The sequence below is a fragment of the Meles meles genome, chromosome 18, assembly GCF_922984935.1.
Source record: "Meles meles chromosome 18, mMelMel3.1 paternal haplotype, whole genome shotgun sequence".
NCBI lineage: Eukaryota > Metazoa > Chordata > Mammalia > Carnivora > Mustelidae > Meles > Meles meles.
The window spans coordinates 51,965,883-51,985,553 of NC_060083.1; the positions used below are offsets into that span (position 1 = coordinate 51,965,883).

General features: G+C 36.0%; 1 protein-coding gene across 1 annotated transcript in view; it reads left to right on the forward strand.

Moving 5' to 3' along the window:
- CEP112 (centrosomal protein 112) overlaps positions 1–19,671 on the forward strand; it is a 409,934-nt gene that overhangs the window by 162,675 nt on the left and 227,588 nt on the right. Inside the window, exon 19 of the mRNA XM_045984701.1 lies at positions 17,060–17,167. Within this exon, the coding sequence (XP_045840657.1) occupies positions 17,060–17,167 (108 nt within the window). The remainder of the gene's footprint in view (positions 1–17,059; positions 17,168–19,671) is intronic.

Here is a 19,671-nt window from a genome sequence, read left to right on the forward strand (position 1 = left end):
ATGAAACTCCTGTGTCATCTTCTGTGGGTGGGTTTCAGTTTCAATTAAGTTCCAAAGCCTTTGCTATGCTGCGTTGGGTCTGTTTGGATTGTGTCAGTCTGGAGTTGAGTCTGAGATGTGGGTGGTATTTAAATCACTCCACCTGGTAATCACTCCATAGAGGCACTTGTGGGACATTCCTCAGGAGAAACCATATGCTTGGATGCAAAACAATTCTCAATAATTTTTGGAAGGATTAAAGTCATGCAAAATGTGTTCTTTGACCCCAATGAAAATAAATTAGAAATAAACAATAAGAAATCTGGGAAGTCCCCACGTATTTGGAAATTAAATAACATGCTTATAAATAACTCATGGGTCAAAAAAGACATTACAAGGAAATTTAGGAAATATTTTGAACTGAATTAAAACAACATGACATATCAAAATTTATGGAATGCAGCTAAAGCAGTACTTAGGGAAAAGTTTATAGCTTTAAACATCTATATCCCCCAAAAAAGTTCTCAAATCAGTAATGTAAACTTCATCTTAAGAAACCAGAAAAAGAAAAGCAAGCTTCAGCCCAAACAAGGAGAAAGGAAATAATAAATATTTTTGTATTTTTGCAGAAAGCCAAAAAGTAGTAAGCAAAAAAATAGAGAAAATTCATGGAGCCAAAGCTGGTTCTTTGAAAAAATCAACAAAATTGACAAATCTTTAGCAGGACTAATGGGGGGGAAAAAGTGAAAAGAAAGAAATTAACAAGGTTGGGAATAAAAGAGAAGGGGACCCCCATTATTGATCTATAGAAAATAAAAGAATAATAAGGTATTTTATAAACTTATGCCAACAGACTACAAAACTCAGGTGAAATGGACAAATTCATAGAAAGATGCAAATTACTAAAATTGTCTCAAGAGATAGAAATCTGAACTGTCATATAATAATTATATTTAATTGACTGTAAAAAAACCTTTTCACAAATAAAAGCCCAAGGCCAGATGCTTCCCTGGTGGTTTCTATCAAATAGTACAGAAAATATAATTTTAATATTTTGAAAATTCTTCCAGAAAATCAAGGAGGAAGGAACACTTTCTAGTTCATTCTATAAGGCCAGTAGTACTCTATTATCAAAACTAAATACACTGCAAGAAAACTGTCATGAATGTAGACACAAGAATCCTTAGTGATATTTTAGGAAATGGAGTCTAGAAACATATAAAAATGATTATACATCACAACCAAGTGGGATTTATTCCAGGAATCCCAGGTGGTTTAAACATTTGAAAATTATTTAATGTCATGTAACATTTTAAAAATTTTTTTATTTTTTACAATATATATATTGTATTATTAGCCCCAGGGATACAGGTCTGTGAATCGCCAGGTTTACACACTCACAGCACTCCCCATAGCACATACCTTCCCCAGTGTCCATAACCCAACCATCCTCTCCCTACCTCCCTCCCCCCAGCAGCTTTCAGTTTGTTTTGTGAGATTAAGAGTCTCTTATGGTTAGTCTCCCTCCCGATCCCACCTTATATTTTTTCCTTCCCTACCCCCCAAACCCCCTCACTTTGCTTCTCAACTTCTTCATATCAGGGAGATCATATGATAATTGTCTTTCACTGATTGGCTTATTTGCTCAGCATAATATTCTCTAGTTCCATCCACGTCGTCACAAATGGCAAGATTTCATTTCTTTTGATGGCTGCATAGTATTCCATTGTGTATATATACCACCTCTTCTTTATCCATTCATCTGTTGATGGGCATCTAGGTTCTTTCCATAGTTTGGCTATTGTGGACATTGCTGCTATAAACATTCAGGTGCATGTGCCCCTTTGGATCACTACATTTGTATCTTTAGGGTAAATATGCAGTAGTGTGATTGCTGGGTCAAAGGGTAGCTCTATTTTCAACTTTTTGAGGAACCTCCATGTTGTTTTCCAGAGTGGCTGCACCAGCTTGCATTCCCATGAACAGTGTAGGAGGGTTCCCCTTTCTCCACATCCCTGCCAGCATCTGTCATTTCCTGACTTGTTAATTTTAGCCATTCTGACTGGTGTGAGGTGGTATCTCATTGTGGTTTTGATTTGTATTTCCCTGACGCCGAGTGATATGGAGCACTTTTTCATGAGTCTGTTGGCCATCTGGATGTCTTCTTTGCAGAAATGTCTGTTCATGTCCTCTGCCCATTTCTTGATTGGATTATTTGTTCTTTGGGTGTTGAGTTTGATAAGTTCTTTATGGATTTTGGATACTAGCCCTTTATCTGATATATCGTTTGCAAATATCTTCTCCCATTCTGTCAGTTATCTTTTGGTTTTGTTGCCTGTTTCCTTTGCTGTACAAAAGCTTTTGATCTTGATGAAGTCCCAATAGTTCATTTTTGCCCTTGCTTCCTTGCCTTTGGCGATGTTTCTAGGAAGAAGCTGCTGTGGCTGAGGTTGAAGAGGTTGCTGCCTGTGTTCTCCTCAAGGATTTTGATGGATTCCTTTCTCACATGGAGGTCTTTCATCCATTTTGAGTCTGTTTTTGTGTGTGGTGTAAGGAAATGGTCCGGTTTCATTTTTCTGCATGTGGCTGTCCAATTTTCCCAATACCATTTGTTGAAGAGACTGTCTTTTTTCCATTGGACATTCTTTCCTGCTTTGTCAAAGATTAGTTGATCATAGAGTTGAGGGTCTATTTCTGGGCTCTCTATTCTGTTCCATTGATCTATGTGTCTATTTTTGTGCCAGTACCATACTGTCTTGATGATGACAGCTTTGTAATAGAGCTTGAAGTCTGGAATTGTGATGCCATCAACTTTGGCTTTCTTTTTCAACATTCCTCTGGCTATTCGAGGTCTTTTCTGGTTCCATATAAGTTTTAGGATTATTTGTTCCATTTCTTTGAAAAAAATGGATGGTATGTTGATAGGGATTGCATTAAATGTGTAGATTACTTTAGGTAGCAGAGACATTTTCACAATATTTGTTCTTCCAATCCATGAACATGGAACATTTTTCCATTTCTTTGTGTCTTCCTCCATTTCTTTCATGAGTACTTTATAGTTTTCTGAGTACAGATTCTTTGCCTATTTGGTTAGGTTTATTCTTAGGTATCTTATGGTTTTGGGCGCAATTGTAAATGGGATTGACGCCTTAATTTCTCTTTCTTCTGTCTTGCTGTTGGTGTGTAGAAATGCAACTGATTTCTATGCATCGATTTTATATCCTGACACTTTACTGAATTCCTGTACAAGTTCTAGCAGATTTGGAGTGGAATGTTTTGGGTTTTCCACATAAAGTATTATATCATCTGCAAAGAGTGATAATTTGACTTCTTCTTTGCTGATTTGGATGCCTTTAATTTCTTTTTGTTGTCTGATTGCTGAGGCTAGGACTTCTAGTATTATGTTAAATAGCAGTGGTGATAATGGACATCCTTGCTGTATTCCTGACCTTAGTGGAATAGCTCTCAGTTTTTCTCCATTGAGGATGATATTCGCTGTGGGTTTTTCATAGATGACTTTGATGTTATTGAGATATGTACCCTCTATCCCTACACCTTGAAGAGTTTTGATCTAGAAAGTATGCTGTATTTTGTCAAATGCTTTTTCAGCATCTATTGAGAGTATCCTATGGTTCTTGTTCTTTCTTTTATTAATGTATTGTATCACATTGATTGATTTGAGGATGTTGAACCAACCTTGCAGCCCTGGAACAAATCCCACTTGGTCGTGTTAAATAATCCTTTTAATGTACTGTTGGATCTTATTGGCTAGTATTTTGGTGAGAATTTTCGCATCCGTGTTCATCAAGGATATTGGTCTGTAATTCTCTTTTTTGATGGGATCTTTGTCTGGTTTTGGATGAAGGTAATGCTGACCTCATAAAATGAGTTTGGAAGTTTTCCTTCCATTTCTATTTTTTTGGAACAGTTTCAGGAGAGTAGGAATTAATTCTTTAAATGTTCAGTAGAATTCCCCTGGGAAGCCATCTGGCCCTGGGCTCTTGTTTTTTGGGAGATTTTTGATGACTGCTTCAATCTCCTTACTGGTTATGGGCCTGTTCAGGTTTTCTATTTCTTCCTGCTTCAGTTGTGGTAGTTTATATGTCTCTAGGTATGCATCCATTTCTTCCAGATTGTCAAATTTGCTGGCGTATAGTTGCGCATAATATGTTCTTATAATTATATTTCTTTGGTGTTGGTTGTTATCTCTCCTCTTTCATTCATGATTTTATTAATTTGGGTCCTTTCTCTTTTCTTTTTGATAAGTCTGGCTAGGGGGTTATCAATCTTACTAATTCTTTCAAAGAACCAGCTCCTAGTTTCATTGATTTGTTCTACTGTTTTTTTGGTTTCTATTTCATTGATTTCTGCTCTGATCTTTATTATTTCTCTGCTCCTGTTTGGTTTAGGCTTTCTTTGCTGTTCTTTCTCCAGCTCCTTTAGGTGTAGGGTTAGGTTGTGTATTTGAGACCTTTCTTGTTTCTTGAGAAAGGCTTGTATCGCTATATATTTTCCTCTCAGGACTGCCTTTGCTGTGTCCCACAGATTTTGAACCGTTGTATTTTCATTATCATTTGTTTCCATGAATTTTTTTCGATTCTTCTTTGAATTTCTGGTTGACCCATTCATTCTTTAGTAGGATGCTCTTTAGCCTCCATGTATTGGGGTTCGTTCCAGATTTCTTCTTGTGATTGAGTTCTAGCTTCAGAGCATTGTGGTCTGAAAATATGCAGGGAATGATACCAATCTTTTGGTACTGGTTGAGACCTGATTTGTGACCCAGGATGTGATCTATTCTGGAGAATGTTACATGTGCAGTAGAGAAGAATGTGTATTCTGTTGCTTTGGGATGGAATGTTTGGAATATATCTGTGATGTCCAGCTGGTCCAGTGTGTCATTTAAGGCCTTTATTTCCTTGTTGATCTTTTGCTTGGATGATCTGTCCATTTCAGTGAGGAGGGTGTTAAAGTTCCCAACTATTATGGTATTATTGTTGGTGTGCTTATTTGATTTTGTTATTAATTGGCTTGTATAGTTGGCTGCTCCCATGTTAGGGGCATAGGTATTTAAAATGGTTAGATCTTCTTATTGGACAGACACTTTGAGTATGATACAGTGTCCTTCCTCATCTCCTTTTATAGTCTTTGGCTTAAAATCTAATTTATCTGATATAAGGATTGCCACCCCAGCTTTCTTTTGATGTCCATTAGCAGGGTAAATTGTTTTCCACCTCCTCACTTTAAGGTGCCTTTGGGTCTAAAATGAGTTTCTTGTAGATAGCAAATTGATGGGTTTTGTTTTTTTTATCCATTCTGATACCCTTTGTCTTTTGATTGGGACATTTAACCCATTTACATTCAGGGTAACTATTGAGAGATATGAATTTAGTGCCATTGTATTGCCTGTAAGGTGACTGTTACTGTATATTGTCTCTGTTCCTTTTCGGTTTATGACTTTTAGGCTCTCTCTTTGCCTAGAGGACCTCTTTCAGTATTTCCTGTAGAGCGGGTTTGGTGTTTTTACACATTCTTTTAGTTTTTGTTTGTCCTGGAAGCTTTTTATCTCTCTTTCTATTTTCAATGATAGCCTAATTGGATGTAGTATTCTTGATGCATGTTTTTCTCATTTAGTGCTCTGACTATATCATGCCAGTTCTTTGTGTCCTGCCAGGTCTCTGTGGATAAGTCTGCTGCCAATCTAACATTTTTACCGTTGTATGTTACAGACTTCTTGTTCCAGGCTGCTTTCAGGATTTTCTCTTTGTCATTAAGATTTGTAAGTTTTACTATTAGATGATGGGGTGTGGACCTATTCTTATTGATTTTGAGGGGTTTCTCTGCCCTCCTAGATTTTGATGCTTATTCCCTTTGCCATATTAGGGAAATTTTCTACAATAATTGGCTCCAATATACCTTCTGCCTCCCTCTCTCTTTGTTCTTCTTCTGGAATTACAATTATTGTAATATTGTTTCATCTTATGGTATCACTTATCTCTCGAATTCTCCCCTCATGGTCCAGTAGTTTTTTGCCTCTCTTTTGCTCAGCTTCTTTATTCTCCATCATTTGGTCTTCAATATCACTAATTCTTTCTTCTGTCTCATTTATCCTAGCAGTAAGAGCCTCCATTTTTTTTTTAAGATTTTTATTTATTTATTTGACAGACAGAGATCACAAGTAGGCAGAGAGGCATGCAGGGAGGGAGGGAAGCAGGCTCCCCGTTGAGCAGAGAGCCCAATGTGGGGCTTGATCCCAGGAAAATTTCAGCCTGGTTACATTTTAGGTTTTTTATTTCTCCAGAAAGGGCTTTTATTTCTCCAGACAGGGTTTCTCTAATATTTTCCATGCCTTTTTTGAATCCAACTAGCACCTTGAGAATTGTCATTCTGAACTCTAGATCTGACGTATTAACAATGACCATATTGATTAGGTCCCTAGCCTTTGGTACTGCCTCTTATTCTTTTTTTTTTTTTTTTTTTTGTGGTGAGTTTTTCTGCCTTGTCATTTTATCCAGATAAGAATATATGAGTGAGAGAATAAAATGCTAAAAGGGCGGCAAAGAACCCAGAAAAATGTGTGTTAATTAAATCAGAAGAGACCCCAAATCATGGGGAGAAGAAGGGGGTAAAAAGAAGTTAAAAAATTTAAGAAAAAAGGAAAATACATATCTTAGACTGGTGAATAGAACAGAGCCACGCACTTGATTTGGGGAGTATTTTGGTCTCTTAGAAGAAACTACCTCCCAAAATTTTAAAGAGTGCTCACTTCGGCAGCACATATACAAAATTTTAAAGAAAGAAACACACACACACACACACAAATACACAAATAAGGGTAAACACAATGAAGGGATGGAATATGACTGTAAAGATGAAAATTTTAAAAAAAATTCTAAAAAAGGAGTTGATAAGTTGCTTGGGAAAAGAAAGTGGAGAGAATTTTCTCAGGTTGGAGACTAGAACAAACCCTGTGCTAGATTTAGGGTATATTTTGATCTATTAGAAGAAGTTGTATCCCAAAATTTTTTAGAAGAAAAAACCCTATGTGTATACAAAAAAATTAAGTTAGATACAATGAAGGATAAAATATGACTATAATAATGAAGGTTCAAAAAGATTTTTTTTTTTAAGAAAGGTATTGTTAAGATAAACTTTCAGAAAGTGGAAAGTGGTTGATTTTCTGTTTCTAGAATTGCTGCTCCTCTCTCAATCTCCTGTTGGATTTGTAGGTGTTTGGAATGGTTTGATAACTAGCTGATCTCCTGCTACCTGATGACTTCTCAGCCTGCTACTTCTCTGCCATCTTGACTCCTCCCCCCATGCCATGTAACATATTAATAAAGGAGAAAACAGCATGATCATCTGAGTAGAGGCATAAAAAACATTTAAAAAGTTCAACACCGTTTATGATAAAAAAAAATTCTTGGAAAATTAAGACTGGAAGCAAACTTACATAACCAATTAACAGACATCTGTGAAAACTCTATGGCTTGTGTGCTTAACATTGAAAGGCTTAATGCTTTCCCTCCTAAGAACGAGGAAACCATGTCTGCTTTTGCCACCTCTGTTCAACATTGCATTTGGCATTTTGCCGTGCACTAAGGCAAAATAAGGAAAAAATGGAAAGAGAGAGAGAGAGAGAGAAAGAAAGAAAGAAAAGAAAGGAAGGAAGGAAGGAAAGGAGGGAGGGAGAAAGGAAAGGAAGAGCAAACGTATTAATTGGAAAGGAAAAAGTACACATATCTTCAGATGACACAATCATCTTGTATGGTCAAAATTTGTATAAGAAATATGAGAATTAATAAATGATTTAAACAAGTTTTCAGGATACAACTTTAAAATATGAAATTTAGCCATACTTTTATATACTAGCAATGAAATATCTGCAAATGAAATTAAGAAAACAGTTTAACCCACAATAATGGTAATTCTTTCAAGCTGATAATTTTTTTTTTAAGATGAAAAAGTAGCCTGTGTTGTGTGGCAGAACTGAAAGCCCTGGGGATAATGTCATCTCAGGAACCATTAAATGAAGAACCCTACCTAGGCACAAAGTGGACTGCCATAAAATATAGAAAGGCAGGGATGAACAATGGTATGTGTGGAACTGATTCTGGAACCACCCTTAATTGTTCTACCCTCGTATGTCTGACTGTTCTGCTATGTACCTGGTTCATGGTCTTTCTTCTATTTTGCTTCACCAATTCTGCCAATGCATTTGATTCTCCCACTTCTGAACACTGAGTTCAAGTGTTCCTGCCTTCTAAGTATCATATCTTTATGGACTGGTTAAATGATCCCATGAAGGACCCTATTGGGTGCAAGCCTCTGGGATTCCTTTCTTCCTCCATATAACCCTACTCCTGTGTCCTGTCTTTGCAAGTAGTTCTTACCATGTCTGATCTGCCCGGTGGTGCTTGATTTAGGCTCTTTGAAAAATAACAGTGATGACAGCCAATGAGCAACAAATTCTTTTGATGGTCTTCTGTTGAAGAAATAGTCTTCAGTGCTTTCCATCATAAATAGTTTTGCGAAGTGCAGTTGAGTTTCTGAAATAGAGAAAGTACCTTTGATGGGAGTCTAACAATAAGAACATCATTTATGATGGAACCCTTATAGCTGGGCTCATTCACAAATCAAATAATTCTTACCTGGCAAATTTTAACAAATGTTAAGTAAAATATATATGTCAAAACATGGTAAATTAGAAGTCTTCTACTCCAGATTATCAATCAGTTAAAAAGTATGCATCTGATATAGCTCAGATGCTTAAAAAATCAGCAGATTCATTATTTGGGGAATCATAATGTTTTCAAATTTTTTCCATAGTCTATATTTTTAACAGTCTTCCTTTTCTCTTGTTGTCTTGAACTGCTCATTTCTCTTCTTACTAAAATCTTTGTGTAAAAGCCAGCCGAGCTTAGGGCATCTTTTTCCATTTGGAAACTGCTGCAGATAGCAGACAATGGGAATTTGAATTTAAAAAAAATAAAAGCTTTGAGTTTGTTTTTGAAAGTGAATTGCTATTTCAAAAATGAGGCCCAGGAGAGAAAAATGGAACAGAGAAAGTTTAAAAAAAAAAAAAAATTGCTTCACACTGTTTCTTTCACTTTAAAGAACTTTTTATCTCATTTAAGATTGCTTCAATAACCTAATTTTTACTCCAGTGGTGAACTCTATTATAAATATTAGCTATCAGCAATTAGTTATATAAAATATACATATTTTAATTGTGAAAACGCACTACTGTGGTAGAATTTTCCACTTATACATACATAATCACACTTTTAAAAGAAATAGTGTTCTGTATTTACCTATTCTCTGTGAAACAAATAGATGACTGAAAAAGACAGCTATGTTTTTGAAGTACTGACAGGAATTCTAAAGTGAAACTTTAATCTTTTAAACTGACTGCATGCATGTCAGCTAACTAGTTCCTCCTGGGGCTTCCACTAGCCACTTGACTTCTAGTTAATTTTTCTACCCTTGAAAGTACATCCTCATTAAATGGTATTTGCTGCTAAGCTGCTAAATATGTGACTTTAAATTCAATTCCTTTTTTTTTTTTTTCTTTTAACCGTCATCGGCTACCTGATGTTAGCTTTGGACTTGGAGAACCCACTGGCTTGCCATGCAAACAAAATTCTGAAACATGGCTGTTGACGAGTGAGGTTGCTTCTGGCTCCTCTTACACTTGTAACTGGTTAGCAGTTTCTTACATTCCTAGAGATTGTAAATTTAATTCATCACCCTATTATTGCTGTTGAATATCTGAAAAAAAATTCTCAGGTTACAAGGAAGAAAGAATGCCCTCTGGATATATTTGTGTCATTAAGTGTAAATGGATAATAGACAAAGAGTCATCATATGAACCATTCATTGTGACTTACTCCTTTGTCCTCTTGTCCTTTAAGGGTCCTGCTGGCTCATGTAATTTTAAATAAGTTTTTTTTTTTTTAGACCAGTTTTAAGATAATAAAAGATCCAATATAAATAGAAGCATTTTATCTCAGTTACTTTTTGATGATAATGGAGACATCTCTCTACCCTTTTAACATTTGGAATTTTGTCTTTAAATGAGATTAGGTAGCAGAAGTAAAATTCTAAAATTCTATTTAAAAGTTTCAATAGAGGTTATTAGGATAATTCATCAATTCCCAATGACAACATCAAGAGAATATGTGTAACTATTTGGCTTTGAAAAACAAAATTAAATGACGACAACAGCAACAACAAAATGAATAATTACAAGAAATTTCAACTTTTATCCTTAAATGCTTAATGTAAGCAAAATAAGTGAAGCTTTTTCCTTGTAATATTCGTCAGTGACTAATCTCTTTTGCAGACAAAAATAAGCCAAAAAAAAAAAATCTACTGAGGACATTGGACCAGAAAATATGTCAGTTTTTTTTTCTGCATTTGACTGATCAGAAGGGTTTTTGATTATGAAATAGTAACATTATTATTTTTTAATACTTCAGTTATTTTACTGACTTACTGGCCAAGGATACAATAGATTTGACTTCTTTCATTCATTTATTAAAAATTTATGAATACTTGCTTCATACCAGCCATTGTTTTTGTTTCTGGGAATTCAGAGATTATTTAGACATGTTTATGGCTTGTGTGATAGGCCAGCACATAAAAGTGTGTGATTTAGTAAGTGTGGGACTGGTGGAATAAACATCAGTCAGAGAACACAGGGGAGGGACATCTAAGCTAGCCTCGTGAGTTTGGCATTTATCTGCAATTGGGACGTCTTTGTTGTAACTACAAATTTCTTAAATGTTTGCTTATTGAAAGGTTGACAGTAATGAATTTGATAAAGTCACTGAGTATAAGAGCATGTAGACAATGCAGTTTTATTTCTATATCAGCAGCCAACAAATAGAAAATAAACTTTGAAAAAGATGTCATAGCGTGAGAAAGCTTCACATCGGTACCAAAGAATCAATCCAGCAAAAACGTGCAAGACTTCTGTTTTAAAAACTGGAAAACATTATCAAGAAAAGAAGACCGGAATAAATTGGCAGATTCAAAGGCTCAATGTCATAAACATGTCAGTTCTCCCCACATTCATGTATAAAATCAACACAGTTCTGAAAATCAAAATGTTAGTAGTGGGTTTTTTGGGTTTTGGGGTTTTTTTGGGTATGTGGTTTTTGTTTTTTTGTTTTGTTTTGTTTTGTTTTTGGTGGGGTGAAGGGAAGTGAGAGAAACTGACAGCTAATTCTAAAACGTATATGAAAATACAAAGGGCTAAGAATTGCTCTGGCAATCCAGAAGAGCCCAACATATATGACCAGCTACTGAGACTAATATTCAGCTTCACTAATTAATACAGCATAGTTTGGGCGCAAGGATGACCAAAGACTTACAGAAGACAGAGACTCAAAATTAGACTCGCACATACATGCTCAGTCTGACTCATGTTGAAGGGAGTGCTGCAGTGCAGTAGGGAAAGAATGATCATTGTAGGAAATGCCACCGTGTCAATTGGATAGCCACGTGGGGGAAAGAAAAGAAAGAATCTTGCCTCTTATTTTACCCATGCACAATTATAGATGTACAAGTGATAGTTTCAGTGATCGTTACATAAAACTTTCAGAAGAAAATGTAGAAACATATTTGATAGTTGGAACTAGTAAGGATTATCTAAATAGGAAACAAAAAATCCCCAAATGTTGAATATAACCGTATTAAAATTTTAAAAAAGCAAACCACGCTCATTAAAAGAGACCAGTAGAAAGTGGAAAAGCAACTTCAGAGTGCGAGATTCAGGTGTGGAGTCCAAAATTTAATACCTAAACATTATCCAGAGCAGATCAAGAACTCCCACAAACTGACTGGGACAGGTACCATAGATATCATCTGTCTTCTATCAATTTATGGTTTTCTGTCACAAAAGAACTGTAGATATAATCAATTAATGTGTTCATTTGTATTCCCTGTTAAGGATATTAGTTTCTACGGAGTCTTTAGCCAACCACAGAATTAATGATCTGCCTTTCTGCCATTTGTATCTATCTGCCTGCCTGCCTGTTTCTGTCCATCGATTGATCGCCTTATCGATTGATCCAAACATACTTGAAGGACAGTTTTTTATAGTTTACCTAAATATGTATTAAATACAAAAATATTTATTTGAATTGTATATTCCTATACAACTGTCGTTTATTATAACGTGAATTGTATGTTGAATTACTCCGAATATAGTTACACAAGAGTACTTTACTAGAGAAAGAGCGTAATTTACGACCCTATTTGATAGTGACTGCCAGATGTCCACACCTGCTTTCTTATTCATAGAGCCCTGATTTTATTTAGGGCAACATTAGACACAGTTTTAAAACTGCAGTTTCTCACCTTGCAGATGGAGCTTACTTTTTAATGTAGTTGCAGTGAATGAGATACAACAGCATAATTAATTTGCTATTGACAGGAACTTGCAGGAAAGCTCCTTAAAAGAGTATTCAGCTCAGCTATAGGACCCTTTGCCCTTCCCTTCCCATATGTTCAGAGCTGTGGAAGCCATTTTGCAACTATTATAGGAAGGCTGAATTGCAGAGACCTTAACCCTGACATCTTTGAACTGCCAGTATAGCGGCCTGTTTCTGAACTTGTGGCACAAGGAAAACATAAAGGGCCTATGTTGTTTAAGCTCTGCACGGTCACTTGGGTTTTCTCTTCCCTGTAGCCCAAGTACCGAATGCCTGAGGCACCAGAGGAGGAAAACACCCCCCAACCCCTCCCCTTCCTTCTTTAAACACTAAACGTTCACAGAAATACACCCAACCCCTTTTTGCTCCAAAGTTGGCCACCGAGTTTTACTCCTAGGTTTTCTTGAAGCCAGAGTCACACAATAAAGGAGTGTTGTTGTTGTTATTTTCCTAACACTTGAAGTTGAACAGAATGTGGAATGATGTATGAGGAAGCAGAATCTTCTGTATCTATGGCAACTGAGAACACTGTGTTTTTATACAAACTAAGTATTTTACAAGACTTTTTAAATCGTTTTGTTAAATTATTGAAGGAAAATGGAATGGGGCCTTGCATTTTCGGTCAGTATTACCTAAAATGACATGCATTTTCATTTTCTTGTATCAGTTATTTACTTTGAATTTGTTTTAATGTTTAGGTATAAAAGGTCTTTTCATGTGTTTTAAATTCGTACCTGTTTTGGTTATAAAAGGGGATTTTGTTTTTTCTTGAATATACTCTATTTTTTACAAGCTTTGAGTACATAAAAATTTAGTTTTTATTTTAAATTCTAAATATTTTAAATATTTAAGTATTTGTTATTTACTTTTAATAGTCAATTTGTGCCGAGATAAAATAAGAACTTAAAATCAACTTCATGTGAAGATCTGTCTTAAAAGAACTAAATAAACCAGATCTTACCTCCTTGATGCACCTTCTCTTTTTTCCATCCCCTTTTGCTTTTGCCAATCATTTTATTCATCCTTGAGGATTTAATGCATATTTATTCTGCATACCATACCAATTAATAATTAAGATATAAAAGAATTATAAATCACTCTGCTCTGCAGGGAGCCTGCTTCCTCCTCTTAAAAAAAAAAAAAGAATTATAAATCATAGTTCCTTTTATTTGGTAGCTCATGATCTAGATGAATAAACAAAGCTCACACATTTGAAACACTCCCGTATTATAGAGAGAAGCACAGCTTGCTATGAAAATAGATGTTGAGTCCTTGACTATAGAGAGAAGGAAGGCACTTATGTCAGTTGGTGGGATTAAAAAACACCTTAGAGAGAGGAGAGGAAACTTGAGTCAGCCTTGAATACTATCAGTTTGGGTGAGGGAAAACACAAAAGGGTTTTCCAGAGAGTGCAAAGAGCAAAAGGCTAGGATCAAGAACAGACCTGGGTTGTTTGGGAAAAGCCAAGGATCTTGGAGTATAGGAGCACAGACTGCTGAGGACAAGCTAAGGAGCCTTCTGCTTGAGGTCTGATGTGAAAATCACTGAAGGAAAGAGAGCCTTGAAACCCCCATCTTGAGTTAGAAACAAAAGAAAACAAAGTGGACTTGAGTAATTCGTTAGTAAATTTATTCATGGCCACAATACCGACTACCTGTAGATCAATAATCTTTTAACTCTGATCATTGAATTTGGAAGCCGATGACTTAGTATTATTAGGGTTGCTCCCTTTGGATTTTTACAAAGAAGTAGGCTAAATTCCATGCTGTAGTTTAGATACTTCAGACCTGGCTGTGAGAAGCAGAAACCGGAATACACTGTTGGATAGCAGAGCAGTGAATGGCCATATGCATTTTGTTCTCACCCAGTGCAACTGGGTGCTCTTCACTGAACAGCTTTGTTCCTAGAGCCTTAAAGTGTAATCATGTCTGAATAAATGCATTAGAATTATTTTTTTAAAAAAATTTAAGATGAAAAACTGTGAAGGAAGGACTTTTAGGGTTCATTTCCCCTAATATTCATGTTTTGTCTAATCCTAGCAGTTACCAAAACGTAACCTGCAAGAGAGCATCGGATACAAGCTGAAAAAAAAAAAAAGAAAAGAAAAGAAAAAAAGAAATATCTCAACCTATCAGTGCAGCAGCAGAATGATAAATAATATAGAGTAGTCAGTGGTAAGATGATTGTCACATTAATTGACAGTTGTCTCAAGAAAAACATCTTCTGAGACAAAATCAAATCAGGGGAAGAAAGACAAAGGAAAAACTATTAGGAATACAAGGTGCCATTTTCATATTATAGGAAGCAATTTTTTATTACTATCTGTAAGAATATTTCTTTCTTGCCACATATAAATAAGCATCTGGCAAAAGCAAAGATAATCATACATTATCTCTAATTTTGTATGTGACAGAAATGTCAGATTCAACATAATCTCATATGTTATCGAAACTCTTGCACTATTAAATGTTGAAAATTACTTAATCATCAAATCTCAAACCTAGTTTCATACACTTGGTTTGCCTTTTTTCTTTTTCTTCTTCATTTGACTACTGAGGCCCTATAGGTGCCGGGCAGGGGGCTAAATCATTGGGATATGTGGGTGAACGTGGAGTTACTTTACCATGGGTGAGGCAGACATTAAAATGAGCCCTAAGGAGTAAGTAAGTTGTAGAGTATGCTTAAAGGTGATATGTCCTGTGATAAAAAGGAACAGTAGATCAGGGCAGAGGAGACTGTGACAACTGGGAGGTGGGCTGCAATTTAAATAGGCTGGTCAGGGAGGCTTCAGTACAAAGATGACATCTAAGCAGAAACTTGACTTTGAGAAAGAAGCCGTGTGACCATCTGAGGGGAAGCTTCTGGACACCAAGGCAAGAGCATCTCTGGCTTGTCTTCAGCCCAGCAAGGAGGCAGGTGGGCTGGAGTGGTGGTGCTTGTATAGAGTAGCAGAGATGAATGGAGAGAGGTACCTAGGATTAGATCATGTGAGGCCTCATGGAGTATGCCATAGTGTTTGACTTTTAATTTTTTCTATAATAACACCTTTATTAAGATATAATTCACATGTGGGGTGCCCAGGTGGCTTAATTAGTTAAGTGTCCCAACTCTTGTTCTCAGCTCAGGTCTTGATCTCAGGTGGTGAAATTAAGCCTTGTGTTGCCCAGCATGGAGCCTACTTAAAAAATTTTAAAAGGGATATAATTCACATAACAGCAATTAATTCATTGTAAGTGTACAATTGAATCATTTGTAATATATTCACAAATTGTGTAACCATCAGCACAATTTCTTAAAAGATTTATTTATTTGTTTTAGAGAGAGAGAGCATGAGCAGGAGGGGCACAGTGAGATGAAAGGGAGGGGCAAGGGAGAAGGAGAGAATCCCAGGCAGACTCCACACAGACCGTGGAGCCTATCTTGGGGCTCCATCTCATGACCCCAAGATCACAATCCAAGCTGAAACCAAGAGTCAGTTGCTTAACTCACTGTGCCACCAAGGCACCTCAGCACAATCAATTTTAAATTACCATTGCCCCCAAAAGAAATCTGATACCCTTTAGCAGTCAGTGCCCACCCCCCAATTCCCTCTCACCCTAGGCAGCCACTAGTCTACTTTCTGTTTCTATGGATTTGCCTTCTGGATGTTTAATACAAATGAAATCATATAACACATAGTCTTTTGCAACCATCTCCTTTCACTTAGCATAGCGCTTTCAAGGTTCATCCGTGTTATAATGTTATAACATGTATTAGTATTTCATTCCTTGTTGTGGTTGAATGATACTCCTATGTATGGATAGACCTCTTTTTGTTTATCTGTCATCCATTGATGAACATCTGGGTCATCTCCTCTTTTTGGCTAATGAATAATACTGCTACGAACATTTGTACACAAGTTTTTGTGTGGATGTGTGTTTTAATTTCTCACCGAGGAGTGGAATTCCTGGCTCATATGGTAACCGTGTTTATCTTTTTGAGGAACTGCCAAACCATCTTCCATTTCACATTCCCACCAGCAGGGTATGAGGGTCCTGATTTCTCCACATCTTCACCAACACTTGATATAATCGGTCTTGATTAAGGCATCCTAGTGGGCATGAAGTGGTATGTCATTATTGTTCCAATTTGAAATTGCCTAATGGCAGTGACGTTGGCATCTTCCAGATGCTTATTGGCCATTTGTGTGTCTTCTTTGGAGAAGATACCTTTTCAGTTCCTTTGCCCATTTAAAAATCGAGTATAATTGCCCATTTATTACTGGGCTATAAGCATTCTTTATATACTCTTGATACAAGTCCCTTATCATGGATATGACTTGCAAATATTTTCTCCCATTCAGCACATGCCAAGGCCTTAAAAATTCTTGTTGAATATTTGAATGCTCAGAAGTATATTTCCATTACATTATTATTATAGCATTAGAGTTTAATCAAGTATATACAGTGTTAATTTCCCTGGCTTAAACTATTAAATATATGTAAATAAATTGATATAGCTTTCATTATCTTATTTTTAAATTCACCATTATGATTGATAAAGGGTGTTTAAAATCTGCCATTTCAATGAATAGACAAATTACAAAAGCATGAAATATAATTAATTTTTTGTTTAAAAATATATTTGATTTTTAAATTTTATAGATGGAAAAAGTGGAAGCAGATCTAACTAGATCCAAGTCTCTTCGTGAGAAACAATCAAAGGAGTTTTTATGGCAGCTGGAGGATGTCAAGCAACGATATGAACAGCAGGTTGGTCTTTCATTTTGATGATGCCATTGAATTTTTAAATGCATTTATAATCTCTCTTTTAAAAATCTCAGGGCACCTATCTGGCTTAGTTGGTGGACCACGTGACTCTTGATCTTGGGGTTGTAAGTTTGAGGCCCACATTGGGTGTAGAGATTACTTAAAAATAAAATCTTAAATATCTCATTATAGCATCAAATCCTTGCACAATGATGATATTACTAAGAATGTTATTACTAATATATGTGAATTATTTAAAGCAAAATGTTTCAGTAAAATCCAGAAATAGGATGTTAGCGCTTCACTGAAGTCTATTCCAATGATTTGTTAATCTGCATGTTTAATTGAAGCATTTATTGTGATTCTTGTTCACAATATTGTGATTCAGGCTGTTCCTGTCAGAGCAAAAGTCTGACTTGTTCATTTATTTAAGAAGTAGTTTTGGGTACCTACCATGTCCTGATTCTGGGCAGAGCAGTAAGTTAGACTGACAATGGTCCTTTTCTCACAGTGCATATACTACATTATTTTATAATAATTAAAAAAATTTATTTAAATTTAATTAACATATAGTGTATTATTAGTTTCAAGGGTAGAATTGAGTGATTGATCAGTCACATATACACCCAGTGCTCTTATATCACATGCCCTTCTTAATGCCCATCACCCAGTTATCCTATCCCCCCCACCCACTTCCCCTCCAGGAACCCTCAGTTTGTTTCTTATAGTTGAGAGTGTCTTATGGTTTGCCTCCCTCTCTGTTGTTATGTCATTTTATTTTTCATTCCCTTCCCCATTGTTCACCTGTTTTGTTTCTTAAATTCCACATATGAGTGAAAAAAATTATATAATTATCTTTCTCTGACTGACTTATTTCGCTTAGCATAATACTCTCTAGTTCCATCCATGTTGTTGCAAATGGCAAGATTTTATTTGTTTTGATGGCTGAGTAGTATTCCATTATATACATATGGCACTTCTTTGTCCATTCATCTGTCAGTGGACATCTGGGCTCTTCCCTTATTTTGGTTGTTGTGGGTGTTGCTTTATAAACATTGAGGTGCATGTGTCCTTTGAATCACTATATTTCTATCCTTTGGATAAATACCTAGTAGTGCAATTTCTGGGTCATAGGGCTTCTATAAAGAACTTATCAAACTCAGTACCTAAAGAACAAAAAAAAATCCAATCAAGAAATGGGCAGAAGACATGAACAGACATTTCTCTGGAGCAGATATCCAAATGGCTAACAGTATTTACTGAATTTGGGCAGGCAGCCAGGCCATTAATAAAAAACAAAACAACAAAACACGAAATGATTTCAAAGAGTGATTTCTGAAGGAGAAAGAAGGTGTGTACAGAAGCCTTGTTGGGTGGAGGTAGGAAGGGGATTACCAGCATTGATGGATGGTCAGGGAAGCCCTCCTAGCAGGGGAGCTTTGTGCTGAGAATCTTGAAAACTCCGGGTGAGCTAGCCATGAAGTCTCATGAAGTATTCTAGGCTGGGGGAACAGAGAGTGCAAGGATCTGAGACGACAGCAAGTTGGAAGTGTTCGAGGAATGAAAATGACAGAAAAGGCCAGTTCAGCACAAGTATGGAGGTGAAGGTTCTAGGTGTAGGAGAGGGGGTGAGAACTCGGCTTAGCCTAAGACCAGGATGTCTGGGGCAGCGTAAGAGGTTTGGATTTTGTGTCTTATTTATTCTATAAAAAATTTTTATTTTCATCTTTTCTAAAAATGTATTCCTGCTAATTCTTAGAATATTCAAGGTGGTTATTAATTTTTACTTGTTTAATTTGCTTGCTTTGTTTCCTTAACATCTGGAAAAATGTTAATTAGCTTAATCACTAAGTTAAGAAAATTTTTTTTCTAAAGACAATATTTGAACGTTTTTATTCTGAAAACTTGAGTAATTTTTTTCATTATTATATTTTCAATTCCTTATAAGTGGCTACTACATCAAAAACTAATTAATCCCTGTGATTACTGAATTGAATCTCACTCCTAAGTGTAGCAATTAGGGCCTCAGTTGAGTTCCATGAAAAGGAAATCTGATCTGACATGTGACCCTATATGGCTGTTGTGTTGTTATCGTTCACTTATCATAAAATGTTGGTAAAAATACCTGAGTTACTTTCATAATGATGGTGTGAAGTTTGCAAATTGGTCCTTGTTATTTGTATTACCCACCTTATCTTGCTCCATTCTGTCTGCGCAAATCATGCTGGGTTTCAAGACTTGCTTCCTGCTCCAGCACTTACCTAAAATGTCTTGTGACCTTTTTGGCCCATACCCATTTCTTCCATCTCTGAAATTATGGCATTAATCATCTCATTATTCTGTACACTTAAATCAGTTCTTGTATTGTAAAATATCATATAGAGTTCTTTTTTCCCAGAATGGAGTGTAGTCTACAAGGGAACAGAAACTTTCTCTTCTATTTCTTCCAACCTCTATTACATTATGTTTCTGTGACTGAGTTGATATTAGAAATACATGATAGAATT